Source organism: Symphodus melops (genome assembly GCF_947650265.1).
Source record: "Symphodus melops genome assembly, chromosome: 23".
Classification (NCBI taxonomy): domain Eukaryota; kingdom Metazoa; phylum Chordata; class Actinopteri; order Labriformes; family Labridae; genus Symphodus; species Symphodus melops.
This window is the reverse complement of record NC_136713.1, coordinates 11740000-11760323: the sequence shown is the minus strand read 5'-3', so window position 1 is coordinate 11760323 and position 20324 is coordinate 11740000. Positions and strand designations below refer to the sequence as shown.

Below are 20324 nucleotides of genomic sequence, written 5' to 3'. Positions count from 1 at the left end.
ACTTTCCTTCATTGTGAAATTGTTAGTGTGAAGCCTGTGGTAATGACAAGGTGGTACGAGCAGGCTAATTACATCCATGTGTTTGTGTGCAAACAATAATTATTTATACTCTGCATTTCCACATGAAACAAAGAAGAGCTTCTTTTCTTTCATGTGGACAACCAAGACTGTCACAGCAGGAGAAAACCTCCTATTATTTCAAGCTCACGAGCAACAATGCAGCAAAACAAGCCTGGAATTTTGGTGTACACATATTTGGCAGACCTCCAACACGGCTACAACACCAGAGGCTATTTAAGCAAATGAACAATAAGACATGCATCATCCAGGGTGGCCTTCTTTGAACGGTTTGGAATGGAAAACACAACATGGTTCACATCCAAAAGCGTTCAAAAAGGAGGACAAAAGGATGGGCTATACATATTCAGAAGCCGTGTTGTATTTTTGGCTTTTTTTTCTTTTTTTTTTTACGCAACAACTTTTGCAGTCATCATTCAGAAGTTAATGTCAGCGCAGAAGATCAATTGACCTAATCTTTATGACTTTGAAAATGCTTTCAAAAATATATAGATCACCCTGGAAATGTCAGTGTCAGGTCTTTAAAAAAAAACAAAAAAACAGTAAAATCACAGCAAACCATTTTTTATCAGATTTATAGAAGTATAGATACACATGCAAACTGACTGTTTCTTTTTTTGTCATTTGTCATGCTGGTAATGCTGGGAACAGAGAGGCAAGTGGTCTGATTTTTTTTAGATTTCTTGTCATCTAGCACCCCCTAGTGGCCTCCTGTGAGCAAAGGCATGACAACGCTCACAATCCATTCACAAAAATCTTTATAAAAGGAGAGATTTCTTTTTTTGGGGGGGGGCTTTAGCCTTTATTTAAGAGAGGACAGTGGATAGGACTAAAGACGACAAATGCTGCTTCCTGTCCTCGCAGAATCTTATGACTCTCTCAGTTCCATTTTAAGGCCTTTAGTGATGCACATTGATTTGACCTGTGTTGCAAAGAACAGGATTATGGAGCCCCCTAGTGGCCAATGCTGCCAGCTGCAGTTTGACTTGCTGGATGTCACTGAGCAGGGAGGCCTCTTGAGTCAGACTCTGCAGCGTCTGCTCTTTTGTGGCCCTCACCGCTGTACGAATCAACGCCAAAACCCCCTAAAGGTGAAAGCAGACACAATGTTATTCAGATCATTTAAGTTACTCCTAAATGTTTTTACTCTTTCTAAGACTTCATGAGTCTTACCTGTTCATCCAAATCCTCATCCTCAGGAACGCTGACCTCCCCTAGGGAGACCCGTGACCCGTCTCGGAGCGCCCTCAGCTCCTCCACCTTCTGTTGTAACACTGAGGTAAGCTCAGCATGTCGACGCTGATGCTCCCACTCGTGCAGATCTGTTCCCTGAAGCACAAGCGAGCACACAAAACAGCAGAGGGTGCACTTTTAACTTTCTGAAAAAGACAACGCAGGAAAATGATTACAGTTAATTGCACCCCCACATATTGGTATTCTCAAGCCCCATCCAATAGACACCGTTACAACCAGGGCTCACATTTTAAACATGAACGCTGCATGGAAAGGAACTCATGCCTGGAATTTGCTTAAAGCTACCCACTGGCGTCACTGAGAAATTTGAATCCATTCAAATGTGCTCTAAGATTCCTTGTTGATGAGTGTAATGGTTTCATTACCTGTGTCAGAGCACATGGTGTTGGTGGCAACTGCACCTCCAAGTGTAGCTGAGTTATGGACATGCTTACTGCTCCACCCACCACCGCCTGGAGGAGCCTCTGACGGGTGACGCAGGTGTTTGTGAGGAAGTCGGCGAACTCGCGCCGCTGCACAGAGGTCGTGTTCAGCGAACACTCACACAGTGCAACTCCCAACAAGGACAGTAGGTCAGGTGTGTTGAGACCTAAAGGATGGAGGGTCAATTTAAAGGGGACATATTGTGAAAAATCCACTTCTACAGTGTTTTCGAATATTTATTTGTGTAACCTGAGTGTCTATGGATCCACAAAACTTGAAATAAATCCATCCAGTCCTTTGTTTGTGGTCTACATAAGTTGTAACAAACAGAGACAAATGCTCCGTTTTAAATTTTCTCAGTTTGTGACATCACAAGTTGTATTCTGGTAAAAAAAAACTCCTGTCCCCTCCCCTTGTATCTCCACCCATGGACTCCACCTCCAGCCTGTAGTAAAACGTTTGCACAGGTCTGCCATTTTTATTGTCTCTACAGAGGAACGATGTCTACTGATAAAACTCAGGGGGCAGGGTCATTGTATTTAAAGAGACACACACCAAAACGGAGCGTTCAGAGAGAGCTGGTTTATGCAGCGTCACAAACCTCCTCTGCTGCTTGATTTATGTTATATTTGGACCAAAGCACAGAACAGATGTTTCATTTAGAGCACAGAAGACTGATTGAAAAGGTAAAAAAGGGGGATGATATGTCCCCTTTAAAAATCACTGTCATGTCAGGCCTCTGCTGGACACCATGCTCCCTCTGATAGTCATTAAGCATGACCTCTAGGCAAATCTCTGCGTCACCATGCAAGGCCTCTGTATGTTATGATGCAGTAAGTTCTGACCTTCCAGCTTTGGAAAGATGTCTTTGGCCATCACAGCCGCTCGGATAACGTCAGGCCAGGGGAAGCCACAAGCGGCGGCGAACATGGTGACATCATACACAAACTCCTGATGAAAGCAGCGCCTCTCATCGCAGAATTCGGACCAAGAGAAGTGACAGCTGAGCCTCTGCAAACCCTCCTCTCTCTGTAACGGTCAGTCACACCGACACAAGAGCACACGTCATGAAGTTGCAATAGAATCAATATCATAATTACACATTAAAAAAACATATGCATGATATTTAAAAAATAAAGGAACCCATCGTGCAGTGAGGTCAATTTGTAAGTGTTATTAATGGATTACTTTTTAATAAAATAAACAACCTTTTTAAAGTGTAGGCTACACCATTATATTTTCTGCATATATTATGTGTAAATACAATGCATTGTTCATTCACTTACACTGCGATTTTAAAGTTATTTAAAAGTATCAAGTATACCTTAGCTGTGAAGTTTATAACTTTATCAGAATCTAACTATGTTGCCATATAAAGTCGAGCAATGTACATCATAAACTCAAGTACAAATAACCTAAAATTGTAGGCATTCTCAGGTATAGTATTTAAAAAGCCCACATTTTGTTTTGGTCGGCTCTGTTGGAATTTTCCTTTTAATGTATTGGATTATTTGTTCTCACTCTTATAAAGTACCTTTCCCTTTACATATAAATAACGATGTAATGGTTGTTTCCTACCTGCTGCCTCGATATCTTGGATATTTCACCCTCCGTAAGGGAATCCATGGCCCTCCTAGAGAAACATCTCGTTGCCATTGGAAACGGGTTTTGTTGTAGCGTGCGGCGCTGTCAACGCGATTACGTCACTCCGATGTCGCGTGTCAGTTTTCATGTTTTCATGGCGATTTCTTTTTCATAGTTTTTTGTTGTTGTTGTTGTTTGTTTATTTCAATGTGACTGTGATGAAACTCAGAGTAAACATTATAGCAGGGAACACTCGGGTTACATGTCTTTTTCGTGTAGACCTAATTAGGTTTATCTGTCCGGGTTCACAGATGGCTCAGGAAGGTAATCCTCTTTAACAATCCCACTCCTCCGCTTTATATTGTGACGGTGTGTCTCGAAGGTGATTTTAATCACAAGTTAAACCCTTGTTGTCTGCCTGCACTACATACACTCAAAACTGAACAATAACACCGATAGCCTACATCACTTCACTTATCTTTAATCAATATCACTCAGCAAACAGTAACCATGGTAACTAAGTACGGCTCCGTCACTGAGTGCGGGCGCACACACCAACACACGCTGACACGTACACGGACACACACGCGCACACACACACACGCGCGCGCACCAAACTTTTCCCTCTGCCAATGCTCCCAATCACGCTATTAAACACATCATCTTCCCCTTCTTATTCCGTAGCGCGACCAAGGGTGTAAGCTCTATTTGTTTTGATTTTCATACATTTATATCAACTCTCAGCGCACTTAGCATTTAGGGCGTTGGAGATGCGCTCCGCAGCATCCCGTTCTGAGCCAAACAGAGGCGGTCCATATCCGCCAGGTAACAACTTCAGGAGAAATTTCTTTGTTTGCTCCATACTCATGTGGGAGTTTTGTTTTTGTAAATATTTCTCGTAAATATTTTTTTTGTTTTGTTTTGGGTTTTTCCCTTTTTTTTGTAAATATTGTGCACTTATAAATAAAAAATAAATAAATACACCAATCACTTTTGGGGTGTTTAAGAGGAGAACCCTGCCACAGTTACCTTAAAGGCAAAGTGCATCGTATCAAACATTATACCCTTGCATACGTACAGTATGAAAAGTATAGGCTACAGAATGCAAACAAAACGAACTTACAATTAATTTAAACCTCTGTGAATTATCTCAACCTGGGAAACATAAAGTTCTAGATTAGGCTTTTTTCTTTTCTTTTTCTTTTTTTTGGGGGGGGGGGATATTTCAATAATGCATTGAGTAAATGATAAGAGGATGAATATATTAGCCACAAACGGAAATACAAAAGTGACGCATTAATTTGAAAGTCTAAATCAGGCTACTTCCGTATTTTAAGCCGCAGACTTCACTTCACGCACGTCATGTCTCCGATCTGAAACGTAGCAGCACGCGCAGTGCTCTTGCTGATGTCTCGGTCCTCTGCAGGTCTACAGGTGGTCTGACTTAAGCAACTCAATTTTCTTCTGATGATCTGATTGGAATTATAACCGGCCGATTATCTTTTATCCAGCATGGATCCATCTCGGTAAGACTGATCTTATTTGAAGTCCGAAACCTCATATTATTTATTTACCTGTAATGTTTATGTTTAGTATCACCTGTACAAACTGTATTGTAGAACTATGTGCATGTGCATATTCAAACAGTATGCCTCCCGTTGTAATTCACACACCAGTTTATGTGATGAGAGCCAGCTTATAGAGAGGATTTAGCAGGCAGGCACAAAGGGGAGTAAGTAGACCACTAGAATTAGGTGACACATAATAGGTCTTCTTCTTTTATTTTGAACAGAACAAATAATTCTTCAGCGCTGAAGGAAACGAAGTTCTATTTCATTTTTAGGGCAAGATACCTAAAAACCATCATTTGATATCACAAAGCCATTCTGAAAGCTGCTCCTTAAACCTACTGCAAGCCTCTGAAATGGTTTTAATAACTAAAATAAAGCACAGTGATTTATTCGCCCTGCTCTCACATTTTTCAGAAACCTGTTGTCTGATGCTCCTGTCAGCACAGGAAGTACTCATCCCTGACTAACTGAAATCTCTCAGGCCCCTCTGCCTCCAGTAAATCACACTCAGATTGATGTCATACAGAATTACATAAAGCTAAAGTATGCGCTCTTTTGCTTTTTAAGGATATGTAGATTCTGTGAATGTAATTGCATTTGTACATTTTGTGAATATAGCCCCTTGAAATGAATCATCTCATATTCACAGAACATACAAGTGACAGACACGAGTGCGTCGTATGAGATGTTGTCATAAGTGAGGTTTTTTTTTAAAAGATGTACAGTAGCATCACGGTGAGCGGAAAGCAGTTCAGAGCAGCATAAATGAAACAGTGATGTGAAGGAAGTCATTGTGTGGATTGTCCTTGATTTTCACAAATGCTCGACTTGTTTTGTATGAAAACAGTGTGTCCCTGAAGAGCAGAAAAGGCACAGTTGTGATAAAGAAAGTTTACAAGTGACAGTCAAATACAAGCGCTTCTTATGACAGAGAAGTCCATTTCCACAAGAGTTTACACTCATGTACTTTAAACCATTCTGACCATATCAACAAAGGAATATAAGCCAGGATCATGCAATATATTGCCAGTACATTTCAACTATCCATCAGATAGATAGATAGATAGATAGATAGATAGATAGATAGATAGATAGATAGATAGATAGATAGATAGATAGATAGATTAAGTTCCAAGCAGTGCATTCAACCTATACTATTAATATTCCAAGTTACATGAGACAAAACCTTTTGATTGAAAACAACCAAATGAAAAGCAGCTGAGCCAGTCTTTTCTGGTTTAAAACTGTGTATTATTTCAAGTCTGTTCACTTCAGTTGCACTGAGTTTCATTTTTCTCATCTGCCACCAAGGGGCAGTAATGACCTCAGCTGAGCTTAAACAAGACACATTTTCTGTATTTGAACAACTTCCAAACAGTATAGTTATGCGACTTTAAATGATGACCACTTATTGGTGGGGCTGCCAGTAGCAGATGTTATTTCAACTCTTCTGCAAAGTGTAGGTCCACAGGTTCGTCCTGAAAGCTTCTACCTCAACAGGGTCTTCCTTAGTTATGGGATAGAAGAGGAAGAGAGTGAGTGCCATCAGATGGTGACACCTGAGGGGGGGGGGGGGGGGGGGGTTTCTACTGTCGTTGCAAAAAAAAAAAAAAAGCTCATTTTGGGCTACTGCTTTGTAAGCCCTCAGGGGCCTCCGACCGTTCTGAGGCCCCAAGCAGTCGCCTGCCTGGCCTGTTGACAAGCAGCACTTCAGTTTCAAAAATGCTGTGTCATCTTACTTTGAGAAAGTGGCACAGAAAGAAAAGCAAAGATGAAGTGTAGAGTGTGTAGGGCCTTGGATAAACGATTGGTTGTTTATTTTATTTTTCAAACCCATAGCTAAGAATCTAGTCCTCATTTTTTCGTCACAAGACAATTTTTCAAGCCAAATAGACGGAAATTCAACCTTTTAAACATTTCAGTCCTTCAAACGCACAATAAGAATAAATCAACCGAACACCAGCTGTTTGTAGGAGCATTTCCACAGTGGCAGTCATGTGATCAAACAAATATGGAGGAAAATTGACGCCATCTGCTTGCTGTGATGGAAACAAAAAATGAATATGGGTGAAATCCTGGCTGGCTTAATACGCGTTTGCTTGCTCTTGAGTCGGATCAATCCAGTTTGGTATTTACAATTCAAGATCATAAATCAAGATCATGAATCCCTGCTGAAACACCAAGATTTTAAGTGTTAAGTCTGATCAAAGAGAATCCAACAAACTCTTCCTCCACTCCAAGACTGATTCTTTTGTTTGATGGATGGATCTTGGGGAAAAGGACAGTAGGAAACCTCCCTTAGGATTCACCATCTGATGGCACTCACTCTCTTCCTCTGCATCATTGCACTATCGACAAAATGTTGTCAATGAAGTCAACCATTGAAGATGAAGAATTATCGTTCTATAGGAGGGAGAAAAAAACAAAACGAGGAAGTGGAGTGATTGTCGGACCATTTGAGACATGATGGGGATGAAAGCTGGTTGGAGGGCCCCCAGGTTGATTTTTGCCGAGGGCCCCAAGAGAGACTCAAGAATTGCCACTCACTACAAAGTTGGGTTTTAACATTAAAATCAATATCACAAAAATAATTTTTTTTATCATATGTTGGGTCTTCATGGGGTCACATAAGTGAAAAAGCAGTGACAACAATGTGGTGAAAGTATTTCTAAAGTGGTCATGACTTTCCTCGCCACTCTTCTTACAAACCAGTTTGACTCAACATAGTTAATAAAACAGGTAGTTAGTGTTTTCTGTTGAGGAGGCAACCTGCTGTCACACAATCTGTCTTTAATTACAATCTTGTGCGCGCACGACTGTGTGTGTGTGTGTGTGCGCACGTCTGTGTGTGTGTGTGTGTATGTGTGAGTGAGAGAGAGAAAAGAGAGACCATAGAAAAATACATAGAAAAAAGTAGCATATTATAACAGATGGCTTTACACTGCATATAATGTCATTGTTTGGCCTAATTGTATTTATTTTGTGTGATTTTAATCCAGTAACCATCCATTTACACCTTCCTTTGCCCTCGCTCTTTTCACTCAAACTTCAAAACACCCGATTAGCAACATTAGCATGTGGCTCCAGGTCAGGTGTGTTGTGCATACGAACAACACTTGTCTTGCCACCATCTTGGCCTCACCATAGCAACCCCCTCCTCCCCCTTCCACACCCACAGGTTCTTAAGCAGGCTTTTAGTTCTATCCTTAGCCTCCCCGCCCCTCATGTCCTCTCCTCGCTCCTTATTTCCCCCTCTCTCAATCCACCCCCCCCCTCCCTTCCCCATGTGCCTGATTACTGACTGCCATTTTCCTCGAGGCTCCCATGTAGTGTGTGACTCAAGCTTCAGAGAACGGTGCTACACACTCGACAAGCATTTATACGTAAATTATTACTAACTCCTGGTCTGACTTTGAACGGTCAGACCCCATCCGGAATATTCCCTTCCAGCTTTTTTCAATCTCTTTGGACCATGTTTCCTGAATATGTGAGTAATGTACTTAATAGATGAGGTAAACTGGCATACAAGTGGAATTAACAGTTATAATAGATAGAAGTGTTTAGGGAAGGACAGAAGAAGTCTTATGATGGTCCATCTGTTGGCATTGCAATTGGTATTGATTGTTCTGCACCTTATGTGCCATCAGTGGTTTATAGATGAACTCATTGACAGTGTTATGCTGGAAAAGTTGAAGGTTCATGTTAAAAGTGGCTTCTCGTCAATAACTATTACGCTATTTTCTGAATCTATAAGTATATCATTGCTTGTTCGGCCCTTTTTTTTTTTGTGAAGCCTTTAACTGGAAAAGTTCCCAAATCGGTTGCCATTAAACTTAAAGGACGTGTATTGGGCTTATGATATGTCTTGGCATGTATTGTGTTTCTTGTCATCTATTGCCTCAAACTTGGGATGTAAACAGACTTATTTACAATGGTCTTAAAATAGCATTCTTGAAAGTGACCAACCTTAAACTGTGTGGTGTTCAGGGCTGTATTGGGGGAAATAACTCTGCCTCTAAATGTTTCCTTTATATAACAAGTCTTTTCTAGTGATTTGAAAAGAAAAGGCTTTGTGTCCTCTTTAACCAGCTACTTAAGCAGCCACGTCACTCAGTTCAGTTTATTTAAAGCCAGCCAGAATGAGCTTCAAGAACTATTTCTTTGCGCTACTTCGCCTTGGAAGGGCCATTTTAGGGAAACCATTTGATATTGTGTTATGAAACCTTTGGTTTAAAAAGAAAACTGCAAATTCTTCTTCAAATTGTATTAAATGGAGAGGTGAGAAGTTGTGAGGAGAGACAGAGCTAAAGGGATTAAAAGGCACAGCGTCACATTGGGAGAGTGTGCAGCTAACAGCAGTGATTTGGCCTCTAGTCTAGTCTGAGGGCTTAAAAGCCTTCTAAAAGCTTAGAACAACAACATTCGCCTTTGTATAACTTATTAAAAGTGTTTCGATTTAACAGGAATGATTCACTTTGTTGTTGTTTTGCTGCTGAGTCAGGCTAGTTTGGTCATTTTTATTGTTATGTTGTAGCAAAACAATCTCAAACCTAAATAAAAAACCTCAAAGTGTATCCTTGGAAGTGAATTTTGTGTTTTACAAAAAAAGAAAAATATGAATTGGGTATCTTTTAATACATGGGCTGTTTAGGCTTTGTTAGTCCTTCTTAAGTTCATGCTTGGCTGCTCCACTTAATACAGCCAACTGCTGTGTGTGAAATGTCCGGAGGGCACAAACCCTAAGTCTCAAAATCTCAAAAACTGTTGCCTCAAAAGCAACTAAAAAGTCTTCCGGTAAAACTCCCATCGATGTTTTTGGTATCACTTTGAGAGCAAAAACAAATATAAATATAAAGTCCTTTAAATATCAAGGACCTGAGAGATCATTTTATCCTGGAGTCTTCCATTTATAATTGTCAGATACCAATAAAACACCAATATCTGGAAATGTATTTGTGCAGAATGCTGCTCCTGCTGTTGCAGAGTGACATTTGTAACACCCTTGCGTGTAACGTAGTCTTGTTAGTGGATGTCCTGTCCTGAATCCTCAGTGAAACACCCTGATTAGGAGTGATGACCCTGGGAGTGTGATTAGCGAGTGCTTGGAAAGAAAAGCAAAAGGAAATTCGACCCATAAAAGAGATAATGAATTTGGGCTTTTTTGTTCATTTATTTGATGGCAAATGCATCATTCTTACACTGTGTCCCATACTATACACATTATTAATTCTGTGTTGCACTGTGTGTGTCCCACAGGTGTGTGTGAGGTTGCAGTATGCATTCGGTGCAGGAAGGGATGTGGGACCCCCAGCCCCCGTCTAAACATGCCTCGCCCTTCCCCCCACCACCACCACAACCCTCCTCCTACCTACACCGCCCCCATGTGATCACAGACACCCCGGCAAAGCGGATCACCTTTTACAAAAGCGGGGACAGCCAGTTTGGGGGCGTCAGGATGGCAGTGCACAAGCGGAGCTTCAAATGCTTTGATGCTCTGCTGGATGACCTTTCGCAAAAGGTCAGTCTTGACGGGGTCCATGAGTTGTGATGTAGACTTGTTTTAAGTTGAAAGCTAATGCAAAAGAATAAGCTCTTCTTCTGGCTACTTAATTTTACCGACTGAAAACATTCATCCTATAGGTGTATTAGAAGTTTGGATAGGTAATTTTCCTGTCATGAAATGTTATCAGGCAACACTATTGGTATGAATAAAGATACAGATATGTACTGTTAATAGTCTAAATGCATGCTTGTGTTCATTTCCAGGTACCCTTGCCATTTGGTGTGCGAACAGTTACAACTCCACGCGGCACTCACACTATCAAACACCTAGAGCAGCTCCAGGATGGGGGCTGCTACCTCTGCTCTGACCGACGCCAGGCTAAGCCGATCAATATGGAACTAGCCAGAAAAAATCCGGGTATCTGGTACAGTGATACCCGTAAGCCACATCGTCCAGAAACCTCATCCTCAACAGCAACCGCACATTTTCCTTACAGGCAGCGTCGGATCTTACTGGTTAAGAATAGCGAACCGGGGATAAGAAGGAGTGTGGTGTTGAGCAGGAGGTCAACGAGGAGCCTGAGGGCTTTTCTCGATGAGGTTTCAGAGGTGATGCAGTTTCATGTCCGAAAGCTCTACAATGCCGATGGACGCAGGGTTAGTAATGGATACACAATTAATGTATAATCATAATAATCCAGAGTCCGTTTTGTATTTTTGACAATGTTCATCGTTGCTAAACATCTGGACATTGTTTTTTTTTTTTTTTTTATAGATAGAGAACGTGCAAAGCCTGATGACTTGTTCTGGAGTGTTGGTGTGTGTTGGACGTGAAGCTTTCAGCCCAATGCTCGTCAACTTTATCAGGAAGAGCTCAGATGAAAGACTGCCTGGTTTGAACAGCAGGTCCCCCGGCCTTGGCCCCAGGACGCCTGGGAATGGGGCCCGATCTCCTGGTACTCAAGGAATAAGATCCCCACCTCATGGAGCTCAGTCCAGAGCCAGCGAGTACAGTGAAGTGCATGAAAGCAGGAAAAATGGTTAGTTTCACAAGCATGTATGCAGGCGTAGTTTTTAAAGTTTACAAAGACAATCTCCATTTGAAAACCTTGAAATTGATTTATTTATTTATTTTTGTCTTCTCAGTTAACTTTGGTCTGGAAACGAAAAAAAGCATCATCCACCCTCGTTCAGATTCTTCAAACCGCTCTGCACGTTTCTCCCTGTCTTCAGAGAAGTCATACGGCAATGGTGTTAGTGGGTACTCCCAGGCTAAACCAGCTATCATGAATGAAGACATTGAAAAGCGTGTTCTGGTCAATAAAGATGGCAGCCTCTCAGTGGAAATGAGAGTGCGATTTCGCCTACACAGTGATGAAACCCTCCAGTGGTCAACTCAAATAAAAAAATCCCCATCTCTGACCAATGATTGTTGCCCACAGAGCCAGGCCCAGCCTCATTACCTGCAGCAGGGTCAATCAGAAAGCTGCTCTGACCCTGATTCCACATCTTACGACCAAGAGGGTATGCATTGTTCCAGTCAAACTCTGCAGCATGCAACAAATGGAAATAGCTGCCCTTGCTGCTACCAGAAACTGGAACAGCAGTATGATTTCTGGGAAAACCCTGCACACAGCTGCAAGCCTCCTGTCCCTCCCCAGCATGCACACAGACATACTCACACTATGATGAGACATACACATTCTTCTAGCTCTTCCTCGTCATGTAATTCAAGGAGGGTTGTGCGCTGCCGAGCACGACTTTCCAACTGCTCAGGTTCAGAGCAAAAACAACTGGTCCAGGAGGAAATGTGTGTAACAGAGCAGGTTGAGCGCAGAGTAGAGGTTGAGCAGGATGGAGAAACCCATGTAGAGGTGTGCAGGGTAAGCCGATGCTCTAGCCGCAGTGAAGTGGTTGCCACAGATAGCAACCTACAACCATGTAGCGGAAAGTCCTTAGAGGAGGATGTCCTGATGGAGGTAGATGGGGAGCGTCCACTATCTGCAGTGAGCAGCTCGTCACATGTCTTGCAATTGCTGAAAGAGGACCAGGATGATGTCCAACCCACTGGGCATGAGGATGGGGAACAGAATAGAAGCCGGGGAGTATCTGCAGCCTCATCTTGTCACTGTGGAGAAGCCACAGTCGAGGAGATGGATCGAGCTCCCAGTTCCAAGTCCAAAATGAGCACAGCCTCTTGCAGATCCAGCAAAGCCAAGATCCAAAATTCAGAGGACGATGGAACTGCAGATGATGAATATGAAGACGTGAAGAGAGTTGGGAGTAGTTTGTCTTGTCAGTCACAGGCTTCCAGTGTATGTTCAAATTGTGGTGGATGCAAACAGGGGAGCAACTATGTCTCTCCGAAGCCTGCTACACCCCAATCCAACCGAGTTATTGCCAATAATGTCAGTGAAAATGATGGCTCAGACGTCTCAACACAATCCAACAAGACCAATCTCAGCAACAATGGGCGCATCTCTGCAATATCCAATATTCCAGAGGACAGAGCATCTAGTGCCATGTCCAGAATGTCCAATCCTGAGGCAGCAGGAAAAGAGGAAGAAAGGGCTTCAGGAGCTGGGTCAGCTGCAAGCCACAGGTCAGAAAGATCAGACAAGTCAAGTTGTAAAGGTAGCACTGGTGTTCCAGCAGAAGGGCATCGGAGCCCTAGTGCAAGATCTGCAAAATCCAGTAAGTCTCTGAAGTCAAATTGCAGCTGTACAGCTAAGTCATCAGATATCAGGACAAGAGAAGCAGCTGAGGGAGAGAATGCTGGAGAAAGAGCACTTAGCGCCTTGTCAGCCAAATCTTGTGTGTCTTTAGAGACCAGCGCTTCAGTCAAGGTAAGCCTTCAGGCTGCTTCGCCAACGAGTAATTCAGCTGTTGAAGAGGATGAAACCAACAATAGAACTTCAAGCGCCCTATCTGTTAAGACCAATGCTTCTGCCAATTCTGGCAAGGTATATAGAAATGATAGTGTCCTGTCTGCTAAATCAAATGTGTCAGTAAAGTCTGGCACATCTCATAGATCCAAATGCAGCCGCTGTTCAGGAGCAGTATCTAAGGCAGAGAGACCTGACAGTACGGTACAACAAAAAGAAGAAATGGAGGCTGAGGAGAGAGCAGGGAGTGCCATTTCAGCCAAGTCCCATCTGACTGCCAAATCTAACAAATCCCACAAGTCCAAAGCTTCTGAAAGGTCACATTCTCCCAGATCTGAAACTGGAGGAGATGAAGAAAAAAGGTCTGCAAGTCAAATGTCTGGCAAATCTGGGAAATCTAACATCTCAGTAAAGTCTTCAAAGTCTTACAAGTCCAACAATGATGCCAGGGAAATAGCAGCACCTCCAAAGGACGAAGAAGAGAAAGAAAATGAGTTGGTGGAGGAGGAATCACAGCATAGGTCAGAGAGCGCAATGACTGGAAAATTGGAAAATGATGAGAGGTCAGCCAGTGCAACATCCTTTAAATCTCATAAATCTAAGTGTAATGAGGATACAGGAAATGGTTCCGAAAAAGGGGATGATGAAAAAGATATGGACAGGGTAGCCAGTGCTTTGTCAGGGAAATCCCACACGTCTGCAAAGTCCTCCAAGTCAGGGTCTCTAAATCGAAATGAAGTCGAAGGTCCTTCTATACAGATCGATGAAAATGAGAGGCAAAATGAAACTGAAGAGCGGGTGGCTAGTGCTATGTCCGGTAGGTCAAAATCTTCAGTGAGGACCAGTAAATCTCACAAGTCAAATTCAAGCAAGAATCCAAAATTAGTGTCACCAAGTCTAAATGTGGTCACAATTCAAACACCAGAAAGGCCTGATGGAGAAGGAAATGAGACAATAGAAAGAGCGCAAAGTGTTGCATCTGCTAAATCTGTAAAATCCAGTGTTACATCATCTTCATTGCATAAGTCCTGCGCTGCCGATATTGCTGTTGTTGAAACTGTTGAAGCTGCTGAAGAGGAAAAAATTGTGATCCACTCGCCCAAACCTCCAGCTAAATCCCCTATCAGTACTCAGTCTTCTGCGCAGCAGTTGTTGCCTTGTCTGGAGACACGAGGGCCGAGTGCCTTGTCCGTTCATTCCAAGACTTCTGCTAAATCTGGCCGATCCAGATGTCGATGTGGTGCAGCATCAGCACTTGAAAAAGTAAAGAAAGAAAAAGATAATGAGGAGTTGAAAAGTGAAGATGCTTCTGAAGTGGATGGTAGCATACTGTCAACCAAAAGACAGAGGAGGGAATCGGGAGATACTGAGCAACCACTGAGTCAAAACTCAGGATCCGTCTCTCTTGGCTTACCAGAAGACACAGAAACAGCTGACTCAGACAGTGGCAAGTCCACTGTTTCTTTTCATGTTAACACTGAGAGTAAAGGCAGAGTGAAGACAACAACGCCTGCCAAAAACACAGAAAAGTCAGCCAATGTGGAAGAAAGAGAGTCCATCAGGTCTAGAAAATCCAATAGCAATCGCAATAAAAGCAGTACACCTCACAATACTCCAGCAGTAGATATACCCACCATTGAAACATCAAAAGGGTTTGAGGATAAAGATGAAGATGACCTTGAAAAAGGAAGTGTAAAGTCTGCTTCAACAGCCAAAGCTAGCAATGCAGATGTCCCTAACCATAGAACCTCAACTGCAATGACATCAGCAAGTGCTAAAGTTGTTGGCAAAACTAAAAGTAAAAATCAAGCAGCCAGTAGACCGGCTAGCAAGACTGAAGGGGAAGAAGATAACAAAGTTGCCAGTGTCCACTCCAAGAGTCAATGTTGTCTAATGCCAAGGTCGGCAGCTTCGACTCACTCAGGGTCAAAGGTAAAGGAATTAATTGAGAGGATAGACGCGAAAGCAGACCCAGTGGATGCCGTTAAAAGTCCAGAAGCCGAATCGACTGGTGGCGTCAAAAGAAAGCCTCAAAACAATGTCGCACCGATCAATTCCTCAAGCCCCTGTCCATTGCACAACTCCAGACAATGCAGCAAAGACGAAGATTGTAGTGAGTGCACTTTGTCTCACTCACTCTCAGCTGCTGACCTCTTAAAGGAAGTCATAGCTGCACGTCCACACAGTCGTCAGTCCAAGGCCAGCAAAACTAGTAAAAAGACAAGAAGCGAGAAATGTCAGAGAAGCAGGAACCAGAAGGATCATGTGGAGACTCCTGTTTTGACACCCTCTTGTTTGCCTAATGCCTCCCCGAACGAGGTTGTCAGTGAATGGCTGCGAAGCATTCCCACTGATAATACCATGCCCACACTTGGAGACGAGATGAATGAGGATGAGGATTTGCTCGAGAAGGCGATAGATGAGAAACTTGGAGAAGAGGAATCAAAGGAGGAGGAGAGTCCTGACGATGGGAAAGTGGAAACGGAGGAGAATGTAGAAGCAAAAGAGGACGAAGAAGAAAAAGAGGAGGAAGATGAATCTAATGCATTAGTGGAGAAGTGTTTGGATCAACCTCCAGGTGATAAAGTGGCAAATTTGTCTTCCCACACCCATCTATTATCGAGTGAAGAGTCTCTGCCAAAGAACTGGCATTCTTCAGCTGCAGTGATGAAAGTTCTTCTGAACTCTTCTCTTGGACGATGTCGGAGCATGCCAGAGGTACGCCAATGACTTAATATTAACAACTGTTAGTAGAAGTGCTTACAGGCCCTTAATTTGCCTTTCTTATAGGTTGGTTATGGACTGGTCAAACACAAATAATTATAGCTAAGGCTTAGTTTAGTAAAACATCTGAACAATTTTACAATTACATAACGTAATCTGCATCTCAACTGTCTTCTGTAGGTGTCACCAGTTTATGGTCGCCGTCTGAGCACATCAGCCAGGGGGCTCTTGGACTGTTTGGCCCAGCTTCAGCTCATTGAGCCTGCAGTGTGCCCTGAACACGACCGACAAAAGCACAACAACCAGCAATATCAGGACATCATGACAATCCTTCAATCTCTTTGGCTAGCTGAACCAGAAAATATCCAGACAAAGGACTCGGGTGGAGATCAGATCAGCCCACCAAGGTCTTCGTCCGGGGTTGGTATGAGCAGTGGTTCTGGCGGATCAGGGAAGGAGAATGGAAATCAGGGTGCAGATGAAGCAAATAAAATTGAAACTAAAGAGACAGAATCTTTACATGAAGATGAGGAAGTGGATAAGGTTGTAGATGTGGAAAATGAAGAAAGTGAGGAACCCAAGGAGGCTGAGGCAGAACCAGAGGAGACACCAACAGAGCAATTCAAGACAAGTATAGCAGAAGAACCAGTAACAAGTGAAGAGCAAAACGCAGTCCCTCCAAGTCCAGACAACACAAAAGCCAATGAGAATCCTTCATCATCAGAAAAGAGCTCCGCTAACAGCAGCTCTAAATCCCGCACTGATAATGAACAAGAGACACCGGAGGACTCCAGCTCAGGCACGCCCCCGACTCTCCTGAGGGCACCACTCGCTAAAAAACTATCCCAAGACCCTGATCCAGTGTGGATTCTACATCTTCTGAAAAAGCTGGAGAAACAGTTCATGAACCACTATATCACTGCAATGGCGGAGTTCAAAGTTCGTTGGGACCTTGACGACAGCCTCATCTTGGACACAATGATCTCTGAACTGAAGGACGAGGTGAGTCGACGCATCCAGAGCAGCATTGAGCGTGAGATGCAGAAGATCCAGAGTCGGGCTGGCAAAGGGGGAAGGTCGCCTAGGCCGCCAGCGGGTGGAAATCTCTCCAGGGAGTCCACCATGACAGAGAAAAGACGCCGAATGTTGAAGGTAATTGCACTGAAAATGTAAGTCATGAAACGGGTGTTTTTGGCCGATATGTAATGTTCGATTTATTTTTAGGTCATGAAGAACCAATCAGTGAAGACCGCTGACTCGCTCAGTGATGAAGAAAATACGGCTGACTTCAGTGACCAGCGAAGTGATGATGAGTACTGCCCCTGTGATGCTTGTGTCCGCAAGAAAATGGCTGCCCTCGCTCTTAAAACCAACCCAATGGCAGCTGAAGCACCGGTGATGATGGAGTTTGACCTCCTCAAGATACTGCAGCTTAAAAAAAGCCCATTTCCAGCACCTGCGGCTGTGCCACACGTTGAAGTGGTTGAAGAGGAGAAGGACGAGAGTAATTTAGAGGTAGTGGAGGAGGAAGAGGAGGAGGAAACCAAAGAAGATATCATCGCTGATGTTGTTTTAGAGGAGACAATACCAGAGGAAGATGAGGAAATGGAAGAGGAAGAAGATGGGGCTGAGGAGGAGGGAGAGGCTGAAAAGGAGGAAAATAGCGTCACTGAGGAGGTGCAGGAAGACGGGGAAACAAATGGTGAGGAAGCTAGGCAAGAGGAGAATTCAGAAAATGTTGATGAGGAGGAAGAGGAGGCCGAATGTCAGTGCCAGTCTGCAATAGATGAGGAGAGTGATAAAGAGGAGGGAGAGACGGAAGCAGAAGGGGAGGAGGAGGAAACTAGCAACAACACAGGTGAAGAGGAGACAGTAGATGATAATGAAAAAGCAGGGGAGGAAGACGGGGGCAGTGCAGGGGAGGAAGAGGAGACAGCAGGTAATGAGGAAGAGACCGAAGACGAGGAAGAGAAGGAGGACAGTGATAGAGAGACTGTTAAAGAGGAAACAGCAGGCGAAGAAGAGACCACTGAAAACGGCGAAGGTGAGGAGGAGGAAGGGGCCGAGGAGGAGGAGTGTGAGACGTCCGACTCTAAGCCTGAGGAAGAGGAAGGTGAAACAACTGGAAAGGAAAGTGAAGAAGAAGAGCCAGCTGGAGAATCAGAGGGTGGAAGTGATGCAAAAGGGGAATCAAAGCAGGAAGAAGAGATTGTGGACGAAAGCGGCAGTCCTTCAGGAGAGGCAGAGGATGAAGATGACGGGGAGGATGCTGGCACAGGAGAAGAGGAGTCACATGAAGAAGAAAATGAAGGCGAGAGTGGAGAGCAGGAAGTAGAGGCCTCAGAGGAAGAAAGAACATCCCCACAGGTAAATATTCTAAGGCTGATCATTCACTGGGATTTCATCACAGTTGGTATTTCAGCCTCATCGTACGCCTTTCGCCAGGTGTGAACAGGGGTGTTATGAGAGCTGATCTACTGCCTCGGAAATTTTGGTCATACAATTGCATTCTCTTGCACTGTGGGTGCAGAGCCCACAGTGTTTTTGCCTGATTGCGCTTTTGAAGAATGCCAATGTCTTCAACTTCAAACAGAAATATTTGCAGGATATAGATGTCAGATGGATTTTTTGTTATGATCTAGCTTGCTAGCTAGCTTTTGTTTGAACTTGCAGCTCTGCATGTCTTAAATCGCTTTAATTACTTGTATTTTTAATTCTTTACACATATATTATTCTCTCTCTATATATATACTCATATTAATGTGCTGTAACTATTAATGAATAACCACCAAAACCAATGTTTTCTTTCCGCGGCTTAGGCTTCATTACAGGGAAGTCAGGGAATTTTTCTTCATAGTCTTTTAAGCAACTCTCTATTTTTCTAAGCCATAGCTGAAATGAAATGTGCTCCATCATGAAACATCTTTCACTTCAGCTGGTCCATGTATGAATACTAGTTTGAGCACCAACTATTTTTAAACGCCGCTAAGTTCCTGAACATAAAAGCAGGGTTGAAGTCTGCGGCCTTATTGGTGGCCACTAATTCTAAGCCTATGGGAAAAGATAATCCGACTATCCAATTAGACAGACTGAATAAATGTTCTGTTTTGTTTAGCAGCAACACAGAGTGCATTAACATGTACCAGTTCGAAACTGGTGGATACTCTATTTTCTTTTTACCTATTTTAAAGGTCTCACCACGTACTCTTTACCACTTTCTTGCTAAGTAACTAGCATTTAGCTTTAACTGCTGATGCTAAGTCCCCCGAGAAGAAACCCATTTAGCTAACTATAACATCTCAGAGATAATTTACTATGTTGTTTAACCCTCAGGGTCAAGGGGTGACTGAGGGAGAGGAGGCTGACGCAGAAGATTCAGACACTGACGCCAAACGTCCAAGTGACACAAGTATGGACGATTCAGGACAGGATGGGGCAGGAGCCACCGCAGAAGAAGAGGAGAATGAGAGTGGAGGAGGCGGAGATGGAGAAGATGATGTAGAAGAGTTCAAGCCAGAGGAAGAAGAGGAGGGAGATGTGGATGGAAACAAAAAGGAGGACGGGGCTCTGCTCCAGCAGTTCACCAGGACCTCTGTGGAATCCCAGCCCGGTTCCTTGGAAGACATTGATACAGATACTCCGACAAACCACGTACACTCCATAGAAGTGCCCAAAATAGCTGTTGAAGTTTCTACTGGTGGCTCAGGCAACAGGAGGAGCCGCTCTCCTGCGAGAGTGAAACGCCGCCAACCCAAGATAAGCGATGTTGAACTGGGTGACATTTAAATGTCACAAAAACAAAACCTGTTTGAACAAAAACAAAGACTTAAACACTTTAAAGCACTTTATCATTCAAGATCGGGTTAAAGAGAGATCACATTTAATCACATGTAGAATATTGAATCTACCAACTTACCCTATTTTATTCTATAACTTATATTTATATTTATGCTATAAATATTTTGTAATGTTATGCTTGAATGATATATACATTTCTGCACTGTGTACGAATAAGGTATATTTTTAAAACCAAAAAACACCCATGGGTGTATGTTGTGAACTCAGTTTTATTTTCAGTCTACCACATGATTATGTATTGACTCATAGCCATGTATACAAAAGTATATTTTCAGATGTGATACATTTTGTTTCTGGAATAATTTAATTATTTTATTTTTTCCCCAGATATGGTGTCTTTGAGTCTGTGCTGTATTCTCAGGGGTTTGGACAGCCAGTACGTTTCTAATAGGTAATCTCCTAGGTGTTACTTAACAACCTGCTTAAAGCTATAGTTGGTAGAAAT

At 43.0% G+C, this 20324-nt stretch overlaps 2 protein-coding genes across 3 annotated transcripts; one reads left to right on the top strand and one right to left on the bottom strand.

The window, feature by feature from the left end:
• Positions 1-868: 868 nt before the first annotated feature.
• cUnh8orf74 (chromosome Un C8orf74 homolog) lies at positions 869-3443 on the bottom strand. The gene is made up of 5 exons (XM_079336432.1): positions 3334-3443; positions 2601-2784; positions 1698-1921; positions 1252-1407; positions 869-1163 (listed from the first exon to the last, which is right to left on the bottom strand). Exons 1-5 carry the CDS (start codon positions 3409-3411, stop codon positions 978-980), a joined length of 828 nt encoding a protein of 275 aa, XP_079192558.1. The 5' UTR covers positions 3412-3443; the 3' UTR covers positions 869-977.
• Positions 3444-4663: 1220 nt separating this feature from the next.
• rp1l1a (rp1 like 1a) lies at positions 4664-20203 on the top strand. 2 transcript variants are annotated; one of them, XM_079335849.1, is made up of 8 exons: positions 4664-4865; positions 10167-10428; positions 10677-11069; positions 11188-11452; positions 11559-16015; positions 16202-17173; positions 17246-18388; positions 19355-20203. In XM_079335849.1, exons 2-8 carry the CDS (start codon positions 10186-10188, stop codon positions 19805-19807), a joined length of 7926 nt encoding a protein of 2641 aa, XP_079191975.1. In that variant the 5' UTR covers positions 4664-4865; positions 10167-10185; the 3' UTR covers positions 19808-20203. The 2 variants fall into 2 exon arrangements, with proteins under 2 accessions (XP_079191975.1, XP_079191976.1); XM_079335850.1 differs by lacking the exon at positions 4664-4865 and adding an exon at positions 8272-8397.
• The last annotated feature ends 121 nt before the right edge of the window (positions 20204-20324 follow it).